Genomic DNA, 20,024 nt, shown 5'->3' on the forward strand with positions numbered 1-20,024 from the left:
CCAAAGTTGCACAAGGAGTCTGTGGTACAACCAGTTACTAAACAAAAGTCTCCTGAATCTCAGTTCAGTCACTTAATCACAAAACTGTCCTTCTGCCCACTTGCAACATTCAAACTGGATAGGCAGCATGCACTGGAGATGTCCCAAATATATTTACAATTCAAACTGGAGATAATCGGAAAAGCCCTAGAAAAAGACTATCAGAATTGTTGCCCTTCTCCCTTCCCTCATTTGGATACACTTATGAAAGAAAGGTACAGTTGTATTTATATTTTAGCTCTTCAGGGCAAGGACCATCTCTTGCTCTGTGTTTTTACAGTGCCTAGCACAATGGGTTCCTGATGTTGGCTGGAGTGCTACCATAATACAAGTGATAACAATAATCAACACTTAAGTAGTACTTTACATGTTTCAACTGCTGTACAGATGTTAACCCTTATGATATCTCTGTGGGTTACTTACAATAAGTGTGCTCCCTGTGTAATAATTAGGTGTGGGGAGGCAGAAATGCATCTTGCCCAAGGCCACCCAGCAAAGCCTCTGGTACAGCTAATATTAGAACTCAAGCTCCGACTCTCGTCTTTCATTTAATTCCTCTAGAAAACCACTCTGGGTGGTATGAGGTAGCAGGAGACCTGCAAGGGAGGAAGGCTTGTCAGGCTGGGGAGTGGGCCATCTGCTGTCCAAAGCTTATGTTTGTGAAGAAATTTGAGTACTGGATAACTGCAATCACAATCTATGAAGTGCTGAGCACCTTCTGCAACATGCCAAATATCTTCAGTTCCCATTGACTACAGCTGAGGGATCTAAATAGCTCCGAACATTAACTTAAGGAAAATAGCATATTATACTCATTTTACAGATGGTGGAAAGCGGCACAGAGTGTTAACATGTGTTGTCCAATGTCACACAGCAGGCCTGTGGCAGAACTGGGAATAGAATCCAGGTCTTCTGACTTTCATGAGACCACGTTCTATGTGTGTTGCACACCAAATTGGAAGTGTTAAGTCCAAACTTTGTAGAGTTATATAAAAGCACAAAAGCCTCTGAACATGACTGGTTGTTGTTTTTTTGAACAGCTGAAATCATGCTTTTTCACTCTGATAACTCCAGTGCTGCAGAACAGATTTTATGTAAAATCTAACAAATGAAAAAGCTTCACATCTAAACTGAGACCAAGCATGATAAAATTTCAGATCAAAAGTTTGTTGTAGGGAAGGGGGGAATATTATAAGCCACAAATGAGGGTGCTAAAAGGGATTGTTCTTATCTCAACTACATCTGTAATAGTACGACAAGTATGTCTCCATTATAATCTCAAATGAGCCTATCTGTTTTGTTTTGTTTTCCCTGAGATATAGGAAAAGACAAAGATACATATACAGATGATTCAGAACATAGGAATTATGATTCTCGCACAGATCAGTCACTGCTTATTCAAAACACAGTTACCAGACAGAAACCAGAACCTCGGATTAAGTCATCTTTGAAGGTAATGGACCACAGTACTTATTAAATTATGTGAATTGTCGTAATGTGGTTAAATTCTGAGAAATATAATAAGTTTACCTTAAGGGAATGATTATGTTACAGCTGGATTTAAAAATAAATAAATATGGAGTTCTCTATAGAATTAAGGGCAACACTGGGATACCAAACAATAAAGGCTCAAGTAAGCAATACAAATAAGGCCAGAAGTGCTCTCAAGATTTCAGAGCATGAAATCCCCAACAGATGTCGTGCAAGAATGTCTCAGAGAATTAGATTCAGGCATCTCCACAGAAAGAGAAGTAAAAGACTTCATTATTCTGATGAGCATGACCTACAATAACATTGGCAGGAGTTCACTATAGAAATAGGGGCACAAGTAAACCAAAAATAAATAGACAACAATTATAGTGAAAAGACTAAGATTGTATCTTTGTGACCCATAAAAATACGAGCCAAGAGTCTTCTAAAAATTTAAAGGCTGGAATAAGGTATAGGATTAAGGGCATATGAACCACAATGTATAGAGAAGAAGTAAAGTCAGTTCTGTGCATCCCAATGAATTAGTAGTGGGTGTGTTCAGAAGCTTAATTGCAGTAAATTAAAAGTCGAGGGATCTAGAAAAATAAGAAAATAAAATCCTACTCCAAATATCAGTTTCAGGCAATCACAGCTAATGAAAGGCAAAATTATTCCAAATATAAATGAGTAATGTGAAGGGACCTGTGTGACACACAGGCACAAAAACACTTTAAAAAGCTACCATGATCAAGAATATGAACAGAGTAAAAACTGTCGTTTCATCCTATTTAGCAAATTGAATTTCACTTAAGGCTTGTCTACATGGGGACACTCAGGAAAGTAAACTCACACTTTTTAGTTAATTCAGATTAAATGTGGATTAGTTAAATTGCATTAAATCCCTGTGTGGACACCCTCAGAATTCGGTGCCCTTAATTTGGTTTCGCTTAGTTCACAGATTAATTCATAAACCAAATTAAGGCCACTTTATTTTAAGTGGGCACACAACAGTTACACAAATCTGCATCTAGTGGAACTGAACCAGAGGTACTTTTTCCTACATGTTAACACCAGGTTTGATCAGCATTATGCCATTTCAGAAACCTGATTCCCATTGTGGTTTTGGCAGCCTGTTAACTTAGCATTACATATGTGCTAGGGAAAGAATCTTATAATTAATGAAAAACTCATGCTCTATATCACACTATTGTCATTACCGTAGTTCTGCAGGAATCTGCACCACATATGGCCAACAGTTTGTATGATCTGTGAGGTTTTCCTGGTGTGATACCTTACACATCATGAGATGCTTTTTACATAAGGTGGTGAGATAAGAAATTCATTTAAAAACTAGAGTCATCATTTCCTTTTCTTTCTCTTGTTTGTGTTACTCTCTTTGATCAAATTCTGTTCTCTGATACGTGCATGTAACCTGTATCCATTTCAGTGGAAACTGCACTAGAGGATAGAACTTGGCCCTTCGTATTGTTTTAATGGGAGGGAGGGTGAAGAGAGAGGTTGAATAAGGACTTTTATCATAAGAAATTAAAAAAAAAAATTAAAGATCAAACATACACCAGCATATTAGCCTATGTTGCTGTGCTGAAAAGAAATGATTTATTCCAAGATCAATGTCTCATACCATTATGAAATACAGTGATGCTAGCTATTCGGTCTGTGACACAGCACTTCACAGTGACTTACTGGGAGATGTGTGTTGTGTTGGTGTATGGCGGTTTGGATAATATTTTTCTGTACACATCAAGAATACTGAAAGCTGCTCTAAAGCATCTGCTGAGGGGATGTGCTGTCAAAGCAGGCTGAGTATAAATGAGTATTTGCCCATATGACCTTTGCAGGTGCTAAAAGCCACAGTTGCCTCATGTCAAAATCTTCAGTTACCCCATGACAATTTTTGCAAAGCAATTGTATTTTCAATACACAATTCTGCAGCACATTGAAAATTAAGTATTTAGGGGCAGCATAAAAAAACTTGAATGTAATAACACAGGAGATACATTTATTTTTAAATTTTATTTTCCCTTGTTTTCTCATGTCACAGAATGGAAGGTTTACACATACAAGGGCCATGGTAAATAAAATGCAAAAAGAGCCATGTATTAATCCAAAAGTCAAATTTTTAGGGACTGAAAATCTTGGTGTTGATAGTTAAGTGTAAGGAATAGGAACAATATAGAGTGAATTAAGATGAAAGGAATGGGACCAAGACATTCAGTAGTGAGTGAGTCTTTATAAGGAACCAAACTTCTGCCAAAGTGCAGAGATCCATGTGCAAAATGAATGGAATGGATTGGTCAAAATGAATAATACTGCAACTATGAAAAGGAAAAGATGACCAATGGCTGTAATAGTAAGAAACTCTGAATTAGAAGAATGGCAGCCCTGCTGAATTTTGAATGTTTTAAAAGTATAAGTTTAAAGTTCATGAATTAAAAACCTATTGAAATGGAAAAAGCTTTAACAGGTAGACAGAAAAGGGATGTGGAACTGGGTGGTGTTGTAAAAAGGAGCTACAGTTATGGCAAGCCAGAAGTATATTTCACAGTATACTATATGAAAAGTATATTGTACTTAAAGGGCCTGACTATCAAAGGTGTTGCAAAATTTAAGTGTCTGCATATGGAATTGCACACTCTAGTTTGAAAAGCTCAAACAAAGAGGGGAATGTAATAAAGTCCCCAGCAATGCATCTCAATATAGTCTGACCTTGTCTGAAAGTAAGGAGAGGAGACGTGAAACCCATCTGATTGAAGGGAAGTAAGGGAGACCACTAAGCTTACAAGAAAGGTAGAAAAGGAAGCTGAGCATGGTAGAAGTGTAGTATGATATCTGTAGAACTGAAACATTATTTACTTGTATTTTCCACTCCTTTGATTAATTACTTTCTTTCTGGTCTTACCATTTTATTCCATCTCCTTTTTAAGTCAGACGAGTTTATTTTTACTTGTCCTATTCCAAGGGATCCTCGGTATTCTTTTGCCAGTTCAGACCACTTTATTGTCATCCTCACATAAAACACTTTATTCATATTCCTACCACTACCATTGAGTTCAAGGGGAACCAAGAGTGCACATCAGAAGGGAAGGATTTGGCTGTAAAAGTGCTTCAGTACATAAAATAACCAAAAGTAAAAATATGCGGAGAGCATTATGATCTGAAAGGAGAATCACAGGAGAGTAGAACATCTTGACAGAAAACCAATAGCAGGCTCATGCAATCTGAAAAAACAACAATAAATAATGTTAATGATTCAAGAGAAAAGATGGGGCAGAGGTGGAATGATGAACGTAAAATGGAATTCATGAGCTGCTGAATGAACACATTTCATAAGTACACAGCTCTCAGTTACTTTGAGGTTTCATTAAATAAATGACTCAGTAAATATTTTGGAAACTGCCTCACTAAGGAATTTTACTAGTGAATGAATGGTGAATTTTATTACAATATGGGGAAATATTTTTCCAGCAGCCATAGCACTTTATAATTTGACCCTGTCAGATCTTAAGAGCAAATAACTTTTGGGCAGGGCCAGTATTCTGAGGGGGGAGCTTCAAAACCTGTTCTTTCCAGGTGTTCTCTGCTGTCTGCCTGCTCTTGCCATAATACATGTGTGATAGGCCTTGAAGTGATGCTACACGTCGTTACACCCACATTTTTTCTTGTACAAATTTTCTAAAATGGGCGAACAGTGATCCTGTGAGTCTTAGGGGGGAAAAAAGGAACACTCTTTATAAAGATTTCTTATATGAAGAAGCTACAGTAGTAGTCAAAACCATCTTTTTATTAAGAAAGATAGGCATGTGTTCATGGATGACACCAGCGTCATTTAACCTTTTCCAGAGCACTCTCACTCACACTCAAGGTTCCTTCAATAATGTTTTTAAAAAGTGGTGCTAAAAATAGGCCTATCATTTATTCAGTTTGGGGAAAGGACTTTTCTTCTGACAACTTTAGTTAAATTCAAAGAAATTCACAGTTCACGTTCATATGACTTGACAAAAGCATGAAAGAATGCACTTTAAATGTTGAACATGCAAACTGCTAATTTGGTAAAACCTGTAATGGTTAATAGAAGCAGATAAAACATGCTGCTACAGAACAGTTTTTCTCTCCACTAACTTCTATTCAAATTACTTTAATTACCAAAACTATAGGCAGATTTATGAACTACACTGTGTTCTTAAGGACGTCCATCAATGATCTTCTAACCTAATTAGGCCAATTTTGCCCAGTGCTCAAAATAAGAGGTGAGGGGAAGATTGATGATACTTTCCCAAACCACACCCACCAGCAAAATCCAAGGCTGACATATTTTGCCTTGATTGCTGATTCCGTTGGTTCTATCCTAAAGATGGAAATTTAACACTAGGGGGAGGGGACTAAGACAAGTCCTGGAAATTTGATAATATTGCTTAGTACATGAACTGGATAAATGATATGGCACAGATTTGATGGCAGACTCAATGGTTTAATTTTATGCAGCCTGATTTCTATCTATCAGGCCCTTCAATTACTTTCTCAATTTACCATATAAAATCTCTTGAAAAAAGTCATAGTTCCTGAGGTTAACCACTAGTGCCCAAGGAGGAAAGATCTATTATTAGATGAAGATCTAGGGGATGCACCCTTCCACTGAATACTTTTCTTATTACAGGAACAATTAATTTCTGACTGCTGTCAGAGCAATGGATTTCCTATGCCTCAGCCAGTCCTAACCAACCCCATCCCCACTATCTCACAAGGAAACTTTCCAATTCTTCCAGATCAACTTTATACTATTCCTTAATGATGATAAAGCATTAATAAATAGCAGAATCAAACTGCTCAAATAAACTTTCTATAAAGATCCATACTCTGGTAATTACAGATCAACTCTGGAAACTTTACTCATGCCATTTTCAAACTGAAAATTTATTTCAGATCATTTCTCACTGAGAACTATTAGTAAGGTCATATATTCTATTGGACTAACTTCTGTTGGTGAAAGGTTTCAAGTTTACACAGAACACTGCAAACAATTAGTGGATTAGAAGTTAGTTATGGCCTCCTATTTGTAAATCTAAAACACAACTATATATTCTCTAGAATCAGCCCCTTTTTTCTGTCCTCAATTAACTGAAAGGTGGTGTAACAGGGTGCTGGGCAAGAACTGCTGACTCAGCCCTGTGTCATGCCAGCTCCCATTAAGCGAAGTAAACTGGAGCTGGCTAGAGAAAAGCTGCTCCTAATTGGGGAATGGGAAACAGCTGCCCAGCTAATTAACCTGGGCTATATAAAAGGCTGGGAGAAAAGAAGCCCGGGGAGAGTGAGGGAGTGGAAGCAGAGCGATAACTCTTCCCTCCTGGATGCAGACACTAGCTTTGTATGGTGAAAAGGTGGCGGGAGCACAACCTGTAAATAAGCAGTACCAGTGGTTACTGTACCCCAGGGTCTCTGAGTGACTTTGTCAGCGCAGCAGGTGGAATAAAGAAGATCTGTTTTGTTGATCCATTCCAGCAGTCTCTCATAAGACAAGCCAGTGGAAAAACAAACATTGACTGAGCAGGGTGCTGAAATAATTTCCAGAAAGCATGTCCTCCATCTCTGAATGCTCTTGACAAATGATGATTTCAGAAAGGTTAAAAAGGAGTCTGGTACTACTTTTAACACAAAATCCAGAAATATATTAGCAAAAAGGATCACATCATCATATCTTGAAAAGTTTCAAAAAGGCATAAGTATGTTATTCCATATGGTACGAGTAACCTGTAATCTACAGTATTCTAGAGTCTTGAGTTCAAATTTACATCATCCTAAAATAAAAGTGAACATAAATTTGGGAGCTTCAGCCTCACTCAGCCATTTAACGCTACTGACAGTTTGTTTCCAGGAAATATTTAAGGCTGGAAAGCTGAGTCATAAATCCCTGAATTTTGACATTAATCATAGAAACAATGAGAGTCCTTCAAATTCAGTTGTCTAAACATTAAATAATTGTAAAGTTCAGACTAAACAGTAGTAAGAAACAAATATTCATAATATTAAACCATGATCACCTCACCAGTTAGTCAGCAACCAGGATTATTTTGCTTAGTTGCATTTTCTGCAGCTCTAAGAACAATGGGGAATTCTTATTGATAGAGGGTTTTACTGTATAAGACTTTCTCATTCCACCTCCAGTTAGGACTGTAAAGCTGAGTTTACGTTCTGCACATTTTTATGTGCAATAGCTAAGATTTTCACACATGCTTTATTCAATTCCTGTCCCTTTTGCTCTGCCAAAATTCCTACCATAGTCCACATATTTGTCAGTCTCTCATATTGCCTCCATGACTTCTTCCATCTCATACATGGTTTGACCACCCTGAAGACAAACTTCTTTTGCTGTTCATTTTCTCTGACTTCTGACTATCTGTTATTCTGTCAGACTGAAAACTTCTTGGCGCAATGACCACCTCTTCTTGCCTGTCTCTAGCATTTCATGGGCATTATCACAAATAAATAATAGAAATAATAGTGTTTCTTTTAGCTGAGATCAGCAACATTTTCATGGTAAAACCACACAAAGATCCATGTTTTTGTAGCTGGCAACAACTTCCATACAATCCAATCAAAGGATCAGTGGGTATTCTAGTATGCTGCACCATTTGATTACTTTGGTAGCTACACCTCATCAATTGCCACTTAACATGGCATGTGTTGAGGAACACAAGATAAAATTCCTATGTATATATTCCTTTCTTCCTCAAGGGATCCCCAGTTTTAAAACTTTTTTTTTCTCTGCAGGGGTCCATTGGCAAGGTGACTTGTTGCCTGTTAACAAGATTGGCAAGGGATAAAATACTACATTAATAAATTGATAATGGATGCTATTGATTTAACTTTGAGGGCATTCAGATACTATGATGATAAGAGGAAGTACCCAACCTTTCAACAGGTTATCCTTAAGCCAGTTCCTGGGATTTTTTTTATTCTTCTGAGATAGGGCTTATCTACACTTACCAGGGGTTGAGGCTGTGGAGATCAGTGCACAGGGGGTCGATTTTAGAAGGTCTACTGAAGACCTGCTCAAGTGACTGCAGATTCCTCTCCTGTCAATTCTGGTACTCCACCAGAACAAGAAGAGTAAGAGGAGTTGACCAGAGAGAATCTTCCATTGACATAGCATAGTGTGGTAAATAGATCTAAGCTACATTGACTTAAGTTACACTACTAACATAACTCAAATTGCGTAGCTTAGATCAACTTTCCCCCATAGTGTAGACTTGCTCATAGACTTGAAAAGCTGTTAACAGTGGAAAGAAATGTTCAGTTGTAAATAAATTACTTGTACCTAAAATTGGCACTGGTTGATACATTTGCATGCTGGATGTAGTTAATTTCTATGCATATACCTACCTCTGCTAGCCTGTGGTGCAGCACTTAATGTTTTATAAACATTTTGACTTTTATGATTATAAGATGGTAGATGGACAAAGTCTACTGGAGGCCAGAATTATCAGATGTGGATGCCTGAAGCTCACCCTCTAAATCTGTATTTAGATATCTTCCTAAATGACCAAATTTTCAAAGATGTCAGGCTAAGAGGTCCAAGGAACTTCACAGAGATTGTGCACACTCAAGCCATCTGGAAATCAAGTCGACTTTATTTAGGTGTCTTAAATGTGGATTTAGGAGTATAATTTTGAGAAACCATTTGAAAATGTTGGCTTTACAATTGTAAGGTACAACTGCAATTTATAGACAAAACATATGTGTTGTCCTGCCACAGATTTATTGGCGAAGATGTTAAGACGTAGGGCTGGAAATCAGGAAACCAGTATTCTGTTTCAGCCTATGTCCCAGGCTACTTCTGCAATCTTGACAAGGCAGCTAAACACTCTGGGCAAAATCCTGACCTTGTTGAAGTCAACTATAGTTTTGTAGTTAGTCTGAACCAGGATTTTACTCTCTGGTCCTTAATTTCCTCATCTTCTACTAAGGAAAAATAATAAATCCATGGCCAATGGGGTATTTATTCAGTACTCTAGGTGGGCATGGCAATTCACAGACCACTAAAATGCATGGCTCAGGAGTCTGCCCACACAGAAGCAGGATCTTGGTGTGCTAAGATGCTGTGTTTAGTTTTTTTAAAAAAACATGGGAATTTCAGATAGACAATGGTCTATAATTTTGCAGTGTTGTTTATTATTTACTGTACATTATAAGGCCAGAAAGACTAATTGGATCTGAACTTCTACTTGGAGGCATCATACAAAGATTTATAGTTTTATTAGTCACCTACAATCCCTATTCCTTTTTCTTGTAGACTCACTGAAAAATTGCAAGACATCTGTGTAAATCTTGTTTTAATATGTAGCTTCATTAGTGGTAATAGTCCATCAACATGATTCTTCTTGTGTAGTAAGCTGTCACACCAAATTCACAAGCTGTCATCCTGATCCTATCTTCCTAGAAATGGAACTTTGCAGTTGGCTGATCATCGCTTTTAAATGAAGGAGATTTTTCAGAATAATGTCTCAAAAGACTGGCCTTCCTTTTGTGGGTGCAGTTTACACCCAAGGGGTTTGTTGCTGCAGATGAATTCTAGACATGAATCTGAGTGTCCATACCAGATTGCAGGAACTAGTGAGGTGTTACATTTTTGAGATTTGGAAGTTTTGTTGTTGAATACTTAACAGCTATATTTGTCAACATTTATGTAAGTGAATATTCCGATTGTTACTGGTGTCTAATAATATTGCTGGACCTTACATATGTGACACCACTTCCTTGAATTCCTTGTTAAAGAGCAATTCATAGTCACAATCTGTCAATTCAGAAACTCAGAGACTGCTCTCTCCTTATACAGTGCCCATATGGGATAGGAAAGAGGTAAGACCATCACCTGACTTCCTGTTCCTCTGCTTTAGCCTTGAAATTAACTAGGTGCACTGGGAGGGAGCAGGCACTTTTTTAAAGAGCAATCTAGGTTCCTTTGGGTCAGTAGAGCCTATTCAGGGCTATGCTTAAAGAGGCAATCTAACTCTCCGTATGCTGTATATATAACATATAGTAACACTTTCAATAGTGTTTTAATTTGTGTATGATTTATATCTATTGATTAAATTACTAGTAAATGAAAATGTTTTCTTTGTTATGGAATGCATTAGTATCACATGATTGATAAATAATGGTTGATAAGCCTATTATAATGTGTAGATATTGCTGAAACATCTACAAGCAAACAGATTACGTAAAGTTGTAAAGTGCCATATAATTTCTGAACAATAGTATACTTTTTCATACAGTACATTAAATTAAACTTTCACTTAGTAGGAAATGTTACCAAAATCTATCCAATGAAACCATCAAAAAAGGCTCAGACTAATTTTATGGAAAACTTTCTTCATATCTAATGATTCATTAGATATTACTAATGAGTTAGCAATAAATGTAAAGCCCAATATGCAGACTTTCCTCCAGTTTCCCTGCCAGTTGCAGTTCTGCCTGAATAAGGGCTGCTAGATTGGGGCTCCAAATAAGCATCAATAATAAATTAATATACAAGTCAATATCAAGGTGACGAATCAAACACACAAAAAAGTAAAGCCTCAGCATCCACTGTCTTCACATAACTGATTGTCTCTGTGTTCTCACTATGACTAAAGCCATGCCAGGCAAATTTATGATACCTCAAATGGCTCTTTTTGTCTTAATCTCATACTGCAAGGAATCCAACTACAACAGCATCTTTTTTCCAAACACTTACAGCAAAGCAAGTAGGCCAGCATTTTGAAGTCTCAAGCTAAGGGAGGATAAAGTGGGGGAGTTCCTTTTGTTACTCTGAAGGAGGTTTATAAACAAACAGCCTCTGGTTGTCTCCTACATTGTCCCGAATGCTTCTAAATGTGTTTGGATACTAAATTCTAATTTTGGTGTACAAAAGAAAAGGTAATTTTTATAAACATTTTGTATTACAATTTAGTAAGTGGGTACATTCTGACAAAAGGAAAAATAATATTTAACTACTTTTGGTTCAGGAAAGCATGATGTTACTGAAAAATACTATATTTGCTATTTACATAATGCATATTGGCTTTAAAAAAAAGAAATGTTACTATCAAACTGTTTTACTGCTGATGTTAAAGTAATACTGAAGTACTGATAGTTTAAGAGACTACAAATATTTGTCAGCAGAGATGTGATCAGTACTGGATTTTTCCCTTTTCCAAAAAACAATGATGCAGCTATCACAATTACTCATTCATAAATGTCTGTTAAATATATATATACATATATATAAACCCCCCCTCTCATCCCTATGGGTGGTATGTGTCTTCCTCAAACTCGGGTCCTCTACCAGAGGCCTGGGAGTTGTTTGAGGGTTCTGCGCAGTATCTAGCACTGCACTCTTCTGGACAGAGAGCTCTGATGTTGTTCCTGGGATCTGTTGGAGCCGCTCACCCAGCTTAGGAGTCACAGCCCTAAGTGCTCCTACCACCACTGAGACCACTTTCCACATCCTCTCTAGTTCCTCTTTCAGGCCCTGGTACTTCTCCAGCTTCTCATATTCCTTCTTCTTGATGTTACTGTCACTTGGCACTGCTATATCTATCACCATCGCTATCTTCTGGTCCTTATCTATTACCATGATGTCTGGTTGATTGGCCAGTACCTGCTTGTCCGTCTGGATCTGGAAGTCCCACAGAATCTTAGCCCTGCTATTCTCCACAACCTTCTGTGGAATCTCCCATCTGGTCTTGGGAGGATCTAGCCCATACGCTGTGCAGATGTTCCTGTACACAATGCCAGCCACTTGGTTGTGCCGTTCAGTGTATGCTGTTCCTGCCTGCATCTTACATCCTGCCACTATGTGTTGGACTGTCTCTGAGGCCTCTCTGCACAGTCTGCACCTTGGGTCCTCTCTAGTGTGGTATACCCCTGCTTCAATGGATCTGGTGCTCAGTGCCTGTTCCTGTGCTGCTATGATCAGTGCCTCAGTGCTGTCTTTTAGTCCAGCCCTTTCCCAGCCACTGGTAGGATTTCCCAATGTCAGCCACCTCAGCTATCTGTCGATGGTACATCCCATGCAGGATCTTGTCTTGCCATGGCACTTCTTCTGTTTGATCTTCCTCCCATGTCTGCTGCTGCCTCAGGCATTCTCTCAGCAGCTCATCTTTGGGGACCATCTTACTGATGTACTCCTGGATGCTTCGGGTTTCATCCAGGACAGTGGCTTTGATGCTCACCAAGCCCCGCCCGCCTTCTTTCCGGCTGGTATACAGTCTCTGGGTGTTGGACTTGGGGTGGAAACCTCTGTGCATTGTGAGGAGCTTCCGGGTCTTAACATCGGCAGCCTCCATGTCCTCCTTTGGCCAGCTCACTATACCGGCAGGGTATCTGATAACCGGCAGGGCATATCTGTTAATGGCATGGATCTTGTTTTTCCCAGTGAGCTGGCTCTTCAGGACCTGTCTTATCCTTTGATGATACTTGGATATTGCTGTCTTCCTTGCCTCCTCATCGTGGTTTCCATGTGACTGTGGGACGCCAAGGTACTTGTAGCTAGTCTGTATATCTGCTATGTGGCCTGCTGGTAGTTCCACCCCATCAGTCTTGACTACCTTCCCTCTCTTCACTACCATCCGGCCACACTTCTCCAGTCCGATATCCTCACTGTAAATCCGCGTCAGGTGGATTAGCAAGTCGATGTCTCGTTCATTCTTAGCATACAGCTTGATGTCATCCATGTAGAGGAGGTGGCTGATGGTAGTTCCACTCCTAAACCCATACCCGTATCCAGTCCTTGTAATTATCTGGCTGATGGGTTTTAAGCCTATGCAGAACAGCAGTGGAGACAGTACATCCACCTTGGTATATGCCGCACTTGATGGCCACTTGTGCAAGCTGCCTTGAGTTGATTTCCAGTGTTGTCTTCCGTAGTCCCATTGAGTTCTTGAGGAAGGTCCTTAGTATCCTATTGACTTTGTATAGCAGCAGACATTCACAGATCCACGTGTGCGGCATTGAGTCGTAGGCTTTCCTGTAGTCAATCCAGGCTGTGCTCAGATTGGTCTGTCTAGACCTTGAGTCTTGGGTGACTGCTCTATCTATGAGCAACTGGTGTTTTGAGCCTCTGGGGTTGTTCCCAATGCCCTTCTGAGCTGTGCTCATGTACTGGCCCATATGGTCCTGTAGCTTGGCGGCTATGATACCTGATAGGATTTTCCATGTTGTGGGGAGGCAGGTTATTGGCCGGTAGTTGTATGGTTCTATTCCCTTGCAGGGGTCTTTCATGATCAGCACTGTCCTTCCTTGTGTTAGCCAGTTTGGGTGGGAGCCTGCTGCCAGCAGCTGGTTCATCTATGCTGCTAGACATTCATGCACTGCTGTTAGTTTCTTTAGTCAGTAGGTGTGGATCATGTCTGGTCCAGGTGCTGTCCAGCTCTTCATGTTCTTGACCCGTTGCTGGATGTCTTCTACTGTGATGGTAACTGGTTTCTGTTCTTCTGGGAGATTGCTGTGTTATGTTCTCAGGTCCTGCAGCCACTTTGCACTGGTGTTATGAGTCTTCTCGTTCTCCCATATGTTCTTCCAGTACTGTTCAATTTCTTCTGCTGGTGGCTTTGCTGTTATTGTGTTGTTGCACTGTAATTGGGAGTACACCTTAGATGGTTCTTTAGAGAACAGAGCATTTACTTTTTTGGCCTTTGCTTCTCTAGTGTATCTCCTTAGCCTGGTAGCCAGTGCTGTGAGCCTTTGTTTAGCAGTCTCTAGGGCTTCAGATGGAATCAGGCTCTTGTATTTTTTCAGTAGCTGAGTCTTATCCTTAATCTCTACACCCTTCTGTAGTTCCACCAGCTGACTAACTTCTCTCTGAGTCACCCTGGTCTTATCCTCCAACCTCATTTTCCAGGGTGGGTAGATCCTGTTGTTCTTCTTGATCGTATAGCCAAGCATCTCCAGGATTACAGAGGCTGTACCGTGTACCAGTTCATTGGTTTGAGTTATGGTGGTAGTAGGTTGTCATGAGGGCTCTATTGGCATCTTCTAACATACTATCTGATGGTACTTCTCCACTGAGCCTTGGTAATTGGTCTCAAGGATTGACTGTAGCTAGTTTCTCCATGATCTTATGCCTCATATCAGCTACTGTGCTCTGCAATGGAGGGGATGGGCAGTGAAGTTTCAGCTTCAGGAGTAGGCTGCACATCCACTTGTTCTTCCAGGCCTTCGTGAGTCTGGGATGTAATGTGGAGTTGGTCTATCTCAAGCTGTGAGAGCAGCTTCCTCTTTACTATGTTGAAGCGTTGGGTAACTGGCTGTTTCTCAGTAAGTGTGGATGTAGGTCTTTTGTCTATCCATAGTCCCCTCATACGTTTCATATATCCCCTCTCATTAGGTCTACTGTTATAGTAGCATTCCATCAATTCCAGGTTCTCTTGTCTCATCCATGAATGGTTTGTTCCAGTAGCCCACTTGTCATCAGATTGTCCTGGTTCCTCAACATCTGGCACGGACCTTGTTAATCCGGGCGACGTCCGAGCCGGTATGACTCTCCTAGTTTGTGTGGCTCTCATATTTGAGGTAGGTAGGTGACGCGTTAGGGGTACCAACCAGGATTTGAACCCCGGTCTCCCGTATCAAAGGGCGGCGCTCTTAACCACTACGCTATGTCACCTATATATATATATATATATGGTGGGCATAATATGGGAAGTCATAGGGTTACCTTTACAAGGACCACTCTTAACTTGCTAATTGCCTTAGATGGCTAAATAACGTTACCTGAGTACTTGTTGTTTTTCCTTCATGGAATATAAGGAAGTATAGAGAATACTGCAGTTAGAGAGGTAGTGTTACTTACTGTAACTCCATATGCTCTGACACCATAAAGAAAACTGGCAATCTTTTTTAAGAGCAATCACACTTTTTCTCCCAGAAACTCACAATTTTAAATATATTTTTTGCAACTTTCTTTTTAGAAAACGTTTTCCATTTTTCTTAAAATAACAAATGTTTAATTTTAACAGATATTTGCATAATAAAGCTTAAATTCACAATATAAACAATGATTCTACTGGAAATAATTTAAGATAATAACCTTAATCACAGCACACAGAGAAATGGAATTCTATAAAACACAGTAAAAGAGTAAAAACAGTCTCTGGGAGTTTAGGTTTATCATTAATTTAGCCAGTGAGAGAATCTTTTATAATTATTTGAGTGAACTCTAAACATTAAGTGTGGTGAAAGATAGAATCATATGATTCTATGATTCTATCTTTCACCACACTTAATGTTTAGGGTATATGGAACAAGCTTATAAATAAATGTTGGGACCAGGCAATGAGAATTTAACCATTGATTTCAGTAGTAATCTCCTGGATCTTGATCAAGATTATTAAACACCTCAAAAGTAGAGGTTCTCAGATCCAAGTTCTAGGTTTTGCAAACAGGGGCTGCTAACAGGGAGTTTCGCAAGGAAGTTCTCCAGGTGAAGGAGGAGCTAATACAGCACCTTTGGGGGAAGTGACTGTCTGTAGTGTTTGTTTGTGTTTGGGGGTTACTTGCTGTGTGCTGAGCTTGTTTGTCCATCTGGTTGGTTGTTTGAAGGACCGTGTGCTGTGGCTGGCAGTTGGAAGCTGTCAGCTTCAAAGGAACATTTGAAAGCTAGAAGCCTCTGTTAATTGGTTGAGCCTTATCAAGCAGGCCAGGGCTTTATAAAGCAGTGTGCAAGTGACCAGGGAGCTTTCCAAACAGGGGCTGCTAACAGGGAGTTTCGCAAGGGAGGTTGGAAGGGGAGTGGGAAGGGGGCAAGGGCCCCTTGCTGTTTTTTCAAACTATAAACTAAACTACATTCAAAACTTCTTGATTTAAACAAAACCCTTTCATTAACTAGGAGACCATGCAGGCGGAAGCCCAACAGCAGAATGGGGGCTATCCAGTTTATTGCACTGAGTGCAGAATGTATGATTACCTGCCCTGTGTGCATTCAGTGCAAAGAGCTCCTGGCCCTCAGAGACCGCATACGGGCTTTGGAGGCCACAATGGAGGAACTGGAGGAGGTAAGGGAGGCATAGAGGTACGCTGATGAGGCTTTCCGGGACACTGTAGAATTGTCCCATCTCTGGTCAGACAAGCCTCTGTGCTGTTGAGGAGGCTGAAAGGCCCAGGGAAGCAGAGCAGTCAATGGGAGCAGAGGGAAACCTTCCCAGAGTTGGGACCCTCCTTCCAGATGGTGTTAGGGTATCCTCTAACACTGAGGTTACCTCTCTGGGAGAGGGAACTCCAGTCACTAGGAAAAGGCAGGTGTTAATAATGGGAGATTCGATCATTAGAAACGTAGATAGCTGTGTTTGTGATGACCGGGAGAATCGTATCATGGTGACTTGCCTGCCTGGTGTGAAGGTTGCAGATCTCTCAAGGCATCTGGACAGACTTATGTGTAGTGTTGGGGCAGAGCCAGTGGTCATGGCACATGTAGGTAGCAGTGACATAGGGAAGGGTAGGAGAGACGTCCTGGAGGCCAAATTTAGGCTGCTAGGGAAGAGACTGAAATCCAGGACCTCTATGGTGGCATTCTCAGAAATGCTTCCAGTTCCACACTCAGGGCCAGGTAGGCAGGCAGAGCTTGAGTCTCAATGCGTGGATAAGATGATGGTATAAAGAGGAGGGGTTTAGATTAATTAGGAATTGGGGAAACTTTGGGGATAGGACCTATACAGGAAGGATGGGCTCCACCTAAACCAAAGTGGAACCAGACTGCTGGCACTTAACAGTTAAAAAGGTTGCAGAGCAGTTTTTAAACTAGGAGATGGGGGAAAAGCCAACTGCTGCAATGGAGCATGTGGATTGGACAGAGCCTTCTCTTAGAGGAGAGTCTATTGATAGAGATTCTCTATGTTACAGTCAGGAGCAGAGGATGGAAGAAGATAATGTAAGGACCAGATCAGACAAGAAACATTCACATATAAGGAATCGGACGCATCAGAAAAGGGCAGATAAATAAACAGTGACACATTTTTAAAGTGCTTGTACACAAATGCTTGAAGTCTAAATAATAAGATGAGTGAACTAGAGTGTCTCATGATAAAGGAGGATATTTATATAATAGGCATCAGAGAAACCTGGTGGACTGAGGACAATCAATGAGACACAATCATTCTGGGGTACAAAATATATCAGAAGGACAGAACAGGTCGTGCGGGGGCAGGGGAGTGGCACTATATGTGAAAGAAAATGTAGAATCAAATGAAGTAAGAAATCCACATGTTCCATAGAATCTCCATGAATGGTAATTTCATGCTCTAATAAGAATATAACATTAGGGATCTATTATCAACCATGTGACCAGGACAGTGATAGTGATGATGAAATGCTAAGGGAAATTAGAGAGGCGATCAAAATTAAGAACTCAATAATAGTAGGGGATTTCAATTATCCCTATATTGACTGGGAACATGTCACCTCAGGACGAAATGCAGAGACAAAATTTCTCGATACTTTAAATGACTGCTTCTTGGAGCAGCTGGTACGGGAACCCACAAGGGGAGAGGCAGCTCTAGATTTAGTCCTGAGTAGAGGGCAGGAGCTGGTCCAAGAGGTAACTATAACAGGACCGCTTGGAAATAGTGACCATAATAAAACATTTAACATCCCTGTGGTGGGAAGAACACCTCAACAGCCCAACAGTATGGCATTTAATTTAAAAAAGGGGAACTATGCAAAAATGAGAGGGTTAGTTAAACAGAAATTAAAAGGTACAGTGACTAAAGTGAAATCCCTGCAAGCTGCATGGGTGCTTTTTAAAGACACCATAATAGAGGTCCAACTTCAATGTATACCCCAAATTAAGAAACACAGTAAAAGAACTAAAAAAGAGCCATCTTGACATAACAACTATGTAAAAGAAGCAGTGAGATAAAAATTTCCTTTAAAAAGTGGAAGTCAAATCCTAGTGAGGTAAATAGAAAGGAGCATAAACACTGCCAAATTAAGTGGAAAAATGTAATAAGAAAAGCCAAAGAGGAGTTTGAAGAACGGCTAGCCAAAAACTCAAAAGATAATAACAAAATGTTTAAGTTCATCAGAAGCAGGAAGTCTGCTAAACAACCAGTAGGACCCTCGATCAAGATACAAAAGGAGCGCTTAAAGACAATAAAGCCATTACAGAGAAACTAACTGGATACTTTGCTTCAGTCTTCACAGCTGAGGATGTTAGTGAGATTCCCAAACCTGAGCCGGCTTTTGTAGGTGACAAATCTGAGGAACAGTCACAGATTGAAGTGTCACTAGAGGAGGTTTTGGAATTAATTGATAAACTTAACATTTACAAGTCATTGGGACCGGATGGCATTCACCCAAGAGTTCTGAAAGAACTCAAATGTGAAATTTCAGAACTATTAACTAGGGTTTGTAACCTGTCCTTTAAATCATCCTCTGTACCCAATGACTGGAAGATAGCTAATGTAACGCCAATACTTAAAAAGAGCTCTAGAGGTGATCCCGGCAATTACAGACTGGTAGTCTAACATCGGTACCAAGCAAATTAGTCAAAACAATAGTGAAGAATAAAATTGTCAGACACGTAGAATATAAATTGTTGGGCAAAAGTCGATATGGTTTCTGTAAAGAGAAATCATGTCTTACTAATCTATTAGAGGTCTTTGAAGGAGTCAACAAACGTGGAAAGGGGGATCCAGTGGACACAGTGTACTTAGATTTCCAGAAAGCCTTTGACAAGGTCTCTTACCAAAGGCTCTTACGTAAATTAAGTTGTCATGGGATAAAAGGGAAGGTCCTTTCATGGACTGAGAAATGGTTAAAAGACAGGGAACAAAGGGTAGGAATTAATGGTAAATTCTCAGAATGGAGAGGGGTAACTAGTGGTGTTCTTCAAGGGTCAGTCCTAGAATCAATCCTATTCAACTTATTCATAAATGATCTGGAGAAAGGGGTAAAAAATGAGGTGGCAAAGTTTACAGATGGTACAAAATGGCTCAAGATAGTTAAGACCAAAGCAGACTGTGAAGAACTTCAAAAAGATCTTGCAAAGCTAAGTGATTGGGCAACAAAAATGGCAAATGAAATTTAATGTGGATAAATGTAATGAATCGGTAAACTCAGAAGTTGTACCATACAACTGGAGAATTGCTAACATAATTCCTATTTTTAAGAAAGGGAAAAAAAGTGATCCGAGTAACTATAGGCCTGTTAGTTTGACATCTGTAGTATGTAAGGTCTTGGAAAAAAATTTGAAGGAGAAAGTAGTTAAGGATATTGAGGTCAATGGTAACTGGGACAAAATACAACATGGTTTCACAAAAGGTAGATCGTGCCAAACAAACTTGATCTCCTTCTTTGAGACAGTAACAGATTTTTTAGACAAAGGAAATGCAGTGTATCTAATTTACCTCTATTTCAGTAAGGCATTTGACACGGTTCCACATGGGGAATTATTAGTTAAATTGGAAAAGATGGGGATCAATATGAAAATTGAAAGGTGGATAAGGAACTGGTTAAAGGGGAGA

At 39.7% G+C, this 20,024-nt stretch overlaps 1 protein-coding gene across 3 annotated transcripts in view; it reads left to right on the forward strand.

Moving 5' to 3' along the window:
* Positions 1–20,024, forward strand: part of ANO3 (anoctamin 3) — a 403,783-nt gene that overhangs the window by 262,243 nt on the left and 121,516 nt on the right. For all 3 annotated transcript variants that reach the window (XM_030560189.1, XM_030560192.1, XM_030560190.1), the window contains one exon: positions 1,356–1,492. In XM_030560189.1, the coding sequence (XP_030416049.1) occupies positions 1,356–1,492 (137 nt within the window). The remainder of the gene's footprint in view (positions 1–1,355; positions 1,493–20,024) is intronic.

The sequence above is a fragment of the Gopherus evgoodei genome, chromosome 4 (assembly GCF_007399415.2).
Source record: "Gopherus evgoodei ecotype Sinaloan lineage chromosome 4, rGopEvg1_v1.p, whole genome shotgun sequence".
NCBI lineage: Eukaryota > Metazoa > Chordata > Testudines > Testudinidae > Gopherus > Gopherus evgoodei.